Here is a 9163-nt window from a genome sequence, read left to right as displayed (position 1 = left end):
CCTGCCATATGGCCCTGGGGCAGCACCTCGGGGAGCTGGTCTGTGGCCCCGGGGCCTCGTTCGTAGCCCCCTCCCACCTCGCGGTCTCCGCCGCTTCCAAGAGGGAGGGGAGCGAGGGCGGGGACGATTCCATCCGAAAGGAGGGGACGGCCTTGATCCGAGAAAGGTCCTCCCCCGCCCTCCACCCCTTCCCGAGCGCAGGTGCCTGACCGACCCAGGAAAATGGAAACCCGGAGGCCAGGCGATGGTGTCTGCGCACCAGCGGCCCCTGGACTCCTTACCCTGGAGATAGGGGTCATTCATTCTTCCATTATGGGATTGTACCATCGTTCGTTAATCCATGATACCGTTGATAAACATTTGGGTCGTTCCCAAATTCTTGCTATTAGGAGCAAGGGTTTAGTGAATATTCTCTTGTTTCTTCTGAGTTTGGGGCTGGGCAGCAGTGCTCAGTAGAATCACCTGGAGAGTTTGAAAAACATGTTAATATGTTTATTATTAATCAGTTCCCCCCCCCCCCCGACTGATTAAATCAGGGTGTATGTGGAGGTGGGCCCAGGCTTGGGTGTTCCCTAGCGGAATCTAATCTGCGGCCAGGGCTGAGAATCCCTGGGATGCCCGCTGGCCTAGGAGTAGACTGTTACTAGCTCATGCCAAGCTTTTTCAAAGTGGTTGTGCCCATTGACACCGTCCTCCGCATGGGACAAAAGTCCTGCTGCCCTCACACCCTCCTCAACACTTGATATTGACCAAATTTTAACTTTTTGTTCTTCTGATGGGTGTGAAATGGTATCTCACCAGTGGTTTTAATTTGCATTTCTCTCATCACTGATGAGGCTGAGCCATTGGTGAAAAATGTTGAAACAGAGACTGAAAAGGAGCCAGCCAGGTGAAGATCTGGGGGAAGAGAGGTGGGGGGGGGGGGGTGCTGGCAGGTTTACCACCACAGGACCGGTGGTGGTAAAGGGCTGGGATGTGGAGGAACACAAAGAAGGGGGGGGGGATCATTGTGCCTGGGGAATGGGGAGAGTGGCTCAAGACAAGGTCAGCAGAGGTCAGATCAGCAGGGCGGAGGGCTGTGGTGAGGACTTTGGCTTTTACTCTGGGTGAGACAGGAACATGGGAGGGTTTCAGCGGAGAGACATGGTCTTACTCCTCCCTCTGGCTGCATGCGGAGAATCATATTTTGGAACTAAATAGACACAGGAGAGGGGTGTATTCTAAGTAGTGACTGCATATGGCCCATCTCTCCCCCCTACCCTAGACTCGACTCAGCAACTAGAACACAGTTGTCCCAAACAGACAATTGTCCCTGCCCTCATTCTAGGTGGTGAGTAGTGGGACTTACAGGTTTTCATAGCCCTTGCTTCATAGATGAAAACAAGTGGGATGGGACTTATTTATGGATTTATTTCTGTCCCTCCAGCCCCACCCCAGGCCTGGCATGGCCCTCTCTGGAGTGGTGGGTCCCCGGGAGAGCTGAGGGTGAGGTTCCAGCTGTCCCTCCCCTGGGCCCACGCCCCATGGGACCAGTCGGTGCCCCCACTGTGGAGCCCAGCGTTAGATCCTTTAGACACAGTATTGATGACGCCCCAGAGAGGCGAGAAGTCCTGCCTCAGCCCTTCCCTTCCCCACTTCTTTCTCCCACCTGCCCAGAGTGATCTTTCTCAGCCAGACTCTAAACAGGTCCCTCCTCAGCTGAAAATCCTGTCTTGGTTCCCAGTGTCCTTGGGGCAAAGTTCAAACTCCTCTAGGCCCTGGAGGCCCAGCAGATCTGACCTCTCAGGCTTGGCCACCCCACCCCCATCCCTGGGAGCTGCTCTCAAAGACTCTGAAGTAGGCCGAGTCTTACCTCGGGCCTTTCCCCTCGGTATTTCTTCACTTCCTCTGGGAAGTTGCCCCGACCCCCTGTCAGGTGACCCGTTTCTTGACTGTCACAGCGTCCTGTGGCCTCCCCCCATCAAAGCACACTTCCCTTTGCTTAATAATTATCTGTTTACTTTCGTCTCTCTCCCCCACCGTACGGCGAGCTACACTATACAGGTAGAGACCCCGAGTGTTTTGCTCAGGAATGTGTCCCCAGCTCCGGGAATAGTGACTGGCACGTAGCGGGTGCTCAGTAAACATTTGCTAAGTGAAGGAACGGATGCCTTTTGCTAGATGATGCCAGATTGCTTTGCAAAAGAGGCTGTGGCATTTCACACTACCAGCAGCCACGTGAAGGTGTTCATTTCCTCGCAGCCTCCCCCGAAATGTGTATAGTACTTCGTGAATCCCACGCTCTTTGCAAGGCGCCAGCCTGGCCGAGGATATTTCCGCCCCCTCCCCAAGCCTGAGGCGGAGGCGGTTTCGGAACGTCAGGTGCCCAGACCCGCGGCGGGCGGCGCCAGGGGGCGCCAGAAGCAGACGACCGTGCATCGCTGGGCAGGCGGGCGCGCGGGGTACCGAAGGGGGTCCCGCCTCGCCTGGGGCTCCCTGTGCCCGCCCCCGGCAATCCGCCGCGGGGCGATCGGAGCAGCGCCCGCGGCCGGGCCTCCGAGCGGCCCCCGCCCGGCCCCCAGCGCCACGCGGCGCGAGCCCCGCCAGCCCCGGCGCACCTGCTCGGGGCGTGGCCTCCGGCGAAGGCGCGCCTCGATTGGCGCCGAGGTGACAAAGGGGCGTGGCATCCTTCGACCACGCCCCTCCAGAGGCTGGAGTACTTAAAGGAGTTGGCGGCACGTCTCCACTCAGAGCGCAGCGGCACGGCCTCGCGGGTGGAGTGCCTCGCGACCCCTGTGCGAACCGGCGACCCCCGGCTGCTTTGGCCACCATGCCGCGCTCTTTCCTCGTCAGGAAGTCCGCCTGCTCCCGCCGGAGGCCCAACTACAGCGAGCTGCACGACTCTTCTCCAGGTGAGTGGACGGGGTGAGGGACCCCGGGGGGCTTCGGGGAGACCGGCGAAGGCTGGCTGGGAGGGAGGAAGGAGGGGGGACTCGGGGGCAAAATCCTGGGCCCAAAATGGAGCCAAGGGGCCGGGCGCGGGGCGGTGTGCTGAGGGGTGTGAGGAGCCCGGGGCAGGTGAATGGACTGTTTGGAGGAGGGCTTTCCGAGGGCGGTGGTCTTGCGTGAGTTGTCTGCTCGGCGGCCGACAGGGGAGAAGCGGGCGGGGCGACTGGGGAAAGGAGGGGGCCGGGGCCTGGCGGGGACTCAGGGGCAGGGCCCCCCCCCACTCCACCCCCCCCGCCCCCGAGTCGGGGCTGGGCGGCGCCCTGCGCGTGAGATCTGGAGGCCGGGGCGGGCGAGCGGGGCGGCCGGGGTGAAGAGGGGCTCCGGGCGGGCAGGACGGGCCGTCGGGGCCGCGATTCTTTCCTCCCTCCAGTAAGTACTGAGCGCCGGCCCCGCGCGCCGCCCCCCCCCCCGCCCCCGCCCCCAGCAGGCTACGGTTTGTTGACTGACTGCGCGACCGACCGAATGCCTGACCGAATGCCCTTTTCTCCGTCTCCCCCCAGAGTTTACCTTCCAGCAGCCCTACGACCAGGCCCACCTGCTGGCGGCCATCCCGCCTCCCGAGGTCCTCAACCCCACGGCCTCTCTGCCCACGCTCATCTGGGACTCTCTCCTGGCGCCCCAAGCCCAGCCCATCGGCTGGGCCGCCCTTCTGCCCCAGGAGGTCCCCAAGGCTGCGGAGCTGACCTCCCTGTCGGACGACGACAGCGGGAAAGGCTCGCAGCCGCCCAGCCCCCCCTCGCCGGCCCCTTCGTCCCTCTCCTCCACCTCGGCCTCTTCCCTGGAGGCCGAGGGTTACGTTGCCTTCCCAGGCCTGGGCCGGTTGCCCGCGCAGCTGGCCGGGCTCTCCGTGGCCAAGGACTCCCAGACTCGCAAGGCCTTCAGCTGCAAGTACTGCAACAAGGAATACCTCAGCCTGGGCGCCCTCAAGATGCACATCCGCAGCCACACGCTGCCCTGCGTCTGCGGCACCTGCGGGAAGGCCTTCTCCAGGCCCTGGCTGCTGCAGGGCCACGTGCGGACCCACACCGGTGAGTGTCCCTGCGGGCCGCCGCCCTCCCGCCCGCGCCCCCGCCTCCGCCTGTCGGCCGGCCCGAGGTCAGGGTGGGGGGCCGGGCCGGCTGCCGCTTTCGGGGTGCGCAAACTGAGGCTCGGGCCTGCTCGCGGCGCTCGGAGACGCGGGGCGGCCACATGCACTATTCGCCGGTCAGCCAGGCAGATGGGCTGGGTGGGTGACTTTGTGAGACTCCGCAGCCTCCGATCCTTCACCGGATGGGCTGGAGTTGGGGGTCCGGGGAAAGGTGCAACCAACACCTAGCTGTCGGGGCCAGGTGTGAAGGAGCCCACCGCGCCCCGCCCTCCCCACCCCCACCCCCACCCCCTCCCCAGCCAGGCAGGATGTTGTCAGACCCCCCACCTGGCTCAGAATCCTGCTTGCAGAACTTCTTCCAACCTTGCTCTGCTGTGTCCCCACTCTGGCCTCAGTTTCCTCGTCTGTAAAATGAGCATGAGACCAGCCTGTGGGGGTTCTGCACGGGTTACATGAAAGAAAGCATATGCAGAAAGCACCTGGGCCACCACTCGATACGTGATAACGAAAATGTTTTTTTTTTAATGTTTGTTTATTTCGAGAGAGTCAGCAGGCGAGTGGGGGAGGGGCAGAGAGAGGGGAGAGAATCCCAAGCAGGCTCCACACGGTCAGCACAGAGCCTGATGCGCGGCTCGAACTCACACAACCGTGAGATCGTGGCCTGAGCTGAAATCAAGAGTTGGGGCGCCCAGCTGACTGAGCCACCCCGGTGCCCCCTGCACAGAAATGTTTTTGATGTTCGCGCCGCTTCCGTGGTGTGTGAACTTGGGCAAGTGATTGAACCTCTCTGAGCCTCAGGACTCTGATAGCACTTGTTAGGGGCGGGTATCAAGATTCAGTGTCTCCTTAATCACTTCATAATAATTTGTTATCATGGTTCTCAGGGCTGCTCTCCCTGCCCCCACCGTGGACTAGATAAACTTAGTCCTATCTTGCGGCCCTGGGAATACCTTTGCCGGCAGAAAACACAGTTCTACCTGTGTTTCAAAAACATGAGACTAAATGTGTAGAAAATTGTGAAATGGAGACTTTTCTATCCTTTAACTCTCTGGAAATGTGGAAAAGGTAGCCGGCTGCGTCCTTTCAGAACTTGAAAGGTGGCTGCTCTTTGGGGTGTGACTTTGGGAGAAGGTTCAAGGGTCGTAGCTAGCAGCTTTGGGGTCAGGCTGACGGGTTTGGAGACCTCAGTTCTGGCATTTCCTGGCTCAGTGGCTGACCTCTGAGCCATGAGGGTCAGTGGGGTGGTTTGTTTAGGCCTGGCGTTTTGCAGGCATTATTGATATTATGACTCCCACAAAGTGTCCCGGGCATCCCCCCCCCACCCCCGTCTCTCTCACTTCGTGCACACACAGCCCTGATTTTAAAGGGACCTGATGTAAAGGTCCCGCCAACTGCCAGGCCTCTGTCCTGGGCTGAAGAGGGCTCTATTTGGGGGAGTTGAAACCACTGGGGTGCTCCCCTGAGCCCCCCAGCTTCTCCCCCCTCCCATCCTGACATTATTTTCATGTAAAGGCATGGCTCAGACACAAAAAGCCTGTTGAAATGCACCATCACCATCCTCATTGACTCCCATTGTGTGTCTTAATGGTGGGCCCAGTGGGTGGGGGCTGGGGGAGTGGAGCAGGTGCATGGGCCAGTGGTGCCCAGCACCTGTTCCCGGCCTCAGCTGCTGGCCTGCAGCGTGTCAGGCCCCTTTAATCCGGGGAGTATCGCATGTACAGTGCCCCCCTCGGCGGCCTTTGTCCCCGCCGGCCTGGTGCCGATTTCACACTCGCCAGGATCACCATAAAGACGTCTGCGGGGGTGGGGGATCTGCAAGGGGTGCAGGTCTGTGCTTGCTGCTTGCACACACAGACCCCCCCCCCCCCACCCCATCACATCCTACCAAGGCCTCCCTCCTTTGTTCACGGTTGTGTCTGATCCTACGAAGCATAAAGGTAGCGTTCACTGAGCACTTGCTGTGTGGGAAGGGTATTGCCCAGGGCCTCCTTTACCTGGGTTAATGCAGTAAATCGACAGCCCCAGGAAGGAGGTGCCGTTGTAACCCCCACCTTACAGATCAGGAAACTGAGGCACAGAAGGAAATCACTTTCCCAAGTCACAGCTCACAAGGCTGGAGCCAGGGTCGCTTCACTTCTGTCAAGGAGGTGAGAGGGTAGTGGCTCTCCGTGTCCTGGGGAAATAGGACTCCGTGCCCCCTTACCCAGATCTGTGGCCAGTAAGCCCTTAGTTCACCAGGGAGTCTGTGAAGGAGGAAGAACTTCATGTGGACCTTGTAGTGCAGTCATCAGACCTTCCTGGCCTAGTATGCAGAGGGTGCTCAATAGTGACCGAGCCAGTTAACTCAGACATCCCTTCCCTAGTCCTCCTGCTAAGTCCCCCTGCTCCGTGGTGTGGCCTGTTGCCTTGTCTCTCTCTGCCCCAGGAGACTGAGCCCTTGAGTGGACGGTTCCACAGTCAGCCTCAGGCATCTGACTTTGGACCCCTCCCTCCCGGTGCCCAGCACAGTGCCCCAGGCACCCAGAGGCTGATGGAATTCATTCATTCCCTGCTCTTGAATTCCAACACAGATTTAACCAGTGGGCCATGGCCTAGGGGCATATCAGGCTGAGAGTGGGAGGATAGAATTTTACTTTGTAGTAAAGAATGTTCAGTTTTATTGGCTGGCACATAGTGGAAGCTTGATAAGTACTTGTTTAATGAGCTACTATTTGGCCTTCTTATTTAGTAGGAAATGCTGCACCCCCAAGAAAACACAATAACATTGTCAGTGTTTTCGGACTGTGTACTTATATCGTCTTCGTTGGGGCAGGAATTAGGAAAAATTGGTGAACAGCATTATCTGGTGGTGATTGAGGGGTCAGGCTCCTCTGAGGCTTTAAAAAACAACAGACTTCTCTTTGTATAAACACTTCTTGAGTGAGCACGTACTGTGTACCTAGCTCCGGGAGCAGGACTCTTTTCAGCACGGCCTGGGCCAGGCAGGTGGTACGAGGGGCACAGGTAGAAAGGGGTTCTAAACAAGTCATAAGGTAAAAGGTTTCTGTCGCCTTGTGGCGGGGTCCCAGGCCTTGGGCTAGAGGCTTGGGGTGAATCCAGGGGAGATCCCTGAATTTCAAGACTTGAGATCACTGACAACGAAGGGAAGGAAAGAACATGGTCGGCAGGCAGCAGCACTGTGATGCGGAAGCAGCTCAGAGAAGTGGCCTAACCTGCTGGGGGGAGGGGTGTGGCCGGGAGCCTTTAAGGTTGACTCCAGCTTTGTCCCCCGATGAAGTGAATCCCGGCGTGATAATAAGGAGTACCCACTAGAGCCCCCTTACCTGAGAGGCTGTCTGTGTAGTGGTTAAAATCAAGGGCTCTGGAATCAGGGTGCTTGGTTCTTGCTGGGTGACCCTGCATATCCTACGTGGCTTCTCTGTGCCTCAGTTTCACCGTTTCTAAACTGAGGACAGAGGTAGGACTAAATGAGGCGAGAGTCCCTGGCACAAAGTAAGTGTTCAGTAAATTCCGTCACCATCATTGTCATGGTGTGTTGAGCACCCCCGGCCAGCTTGCCATGATGAGGGCTTTACTTACCGGCTCTGGATTACTGACTCCTATAGGTGCGGGGGTGAACAGCTCCATTTTACCGAAGAGCAAATGGAGGCTCAGAGAAGCCAGATGACTTGCTCAAGGTCACCCGGTGGGAGGTGGCAGAACTCCCGATCACATCTAGGACTTTGGGCACCAGATAATAGGGCCTGGTTTTTCTGGGTCATGGGATTCCTTCAGGGTTGGGGTGATCTGGCTTCTAAAGGCCGGGGTGGGGGGACCAGGATTTCAAATAAATGCCAGCTGTTACCCCAAGTGGTTTAGCACTCGACTCCTGTTTTCTGTCCTCAGGAGAGAAGCCCTTTTCCTGCTCCCACTGCAGCCGAGCCTTCGCCGACCGCTCCAACCTTCGGGCCCACCTCCAGACCCACTCGGATGTCAAGAAGTATCAGTGCAAGACCTGCTCCCGAACCTTTTCCCGCATGTCCCTGCTGCACAAGCACCAAGAGTCAGGCTGCTCGGGGGGCCCCCGCTGACCCTCAAAGCTCCTTCTGCCTCTCCAGACCCTCCCCCGGCCATTGTGGCCTCCATCCTTCCAACTGCCACGGAATTCCCTTCTGAGCTCCCCCTTTTGGCTGCGTTTGCCCCGCAGGACTCTGAGGACCTTTTTCCAGTTCTCTCTGCCCTGGTGCCTCGGTGGGCTCTGAGAGAGGCCTTCCCGTGGACGTTTCTGTGAACGGCTGGTGGGGAGGGTGGCTTGCAGCCAAGTGTTCTGGAGTTGGCCTCTCTGTGTGGGTTTGTGTATCCAAAGGTGTTTGGATACAGCTGCTTTGAGCTCCGGGACAAAAGCAGACAGACTGATAGGAAGCTCCCCCCACTCAGGGGAACCCACTCCTCCCCCACCCGGAACCCTCAGGCCACCCCTCCAGGAGGTGTGACTAACCGCGCAGGTTCACCCCCAGGGCCTGTGGGGGCGGTCACTGACACAAGGACTGGTCTGGACCCCAGGTTGCCCCCGGGCCTGGGCAGCTATTTCAGCCTCCTGTTTGTCATGGTGGCACCTGTTTCATGGGCAATTTAACAACGTCTCAAAAGAGACTGTGAGTAATTGCTGTCACTTGTTGGGGGCCCGAGTGGGGTGCTTCAGCCTGACCGATGTGTCTCCCAGAACTATTTTTGGGGTCTGACAGGTGGGCCTGGGAGGAAGATGTTTACATTTTTAAAGGTACACTGGTATTTATATTGCAAGCAACATTTTGTACTAAGGAAACGTTTTGTATAGTTATATGTACAGTTTATTGATATTCAATAAAGTGGTTAATTTATGTATTAAGAAAGTCTACTTAGTTTTCTAGAGGGGTGGGTGTTTTAAAGGGCCTTCAGGAAGGGAGGAGGGGCCAGGGGTCCTTGGAGCTCGGATATTCCCAACATGGGCTTAAATCCTGTCCTCTTAAACGTCATGTGGCTTTGGACTTCTGACTTTGACTATCAGGGACTTTATTTGTGCACGTGGGTTTTCCTCTGAGCCTGGGTGTCCTGTCTGATGGGGAGGGT

The 9163-nt window shown here is 58.1% G+C and overlaps 1 protein-coding gene across 1 annotated transcript; it reads left to right on the top strand.

The window, feature by feature from the left end:
• The first annotated feature begins 998 nt into the window (after positions 1 to 998).
• SNAI1 (snail family transcriptional repressor 1) lies at positions 999 to 8953 on the top strand. Its single transcript, XM_027046609.2, has 3 exons — positions 999 to 2891; positions 3489 to 4016; positions 7961 to 8953. The coding sequence occupies exons 1-3, from the start codon at positions 2810 to 2812 to the stop codon at positions 8143 to 8145; spliced, it is 795 nt and encodes a 264-aa protein (XP_026902410.1). The 5' UTR covers positions 999 to 2809; the 3' UTR covers positions 8146 to 8953.
• The last annotated feature ends 210 nt before the right edge of the window (positions 8954 to 9163 follow it).

Source organism: Acinonyx jubatus, chromosome A3, assembly GCF_027475565.1.
Source record: "Acinonyx jubatus isolate Ajub_Pintada_27869175 chromosome A3, VMU_Ajub_asm_v1.0, whole genome shotgun sequence".
NCBI lineage: Eukaryota > Metazoa > Chordata > Mammalia > Carnivora > Felidae > Acinonyx > Acinonyx jubatus.
Note: the sequence above shows the minus strand (reverse complement) of the source record. Positions and strands in the feature narration are given on the sequence as shown.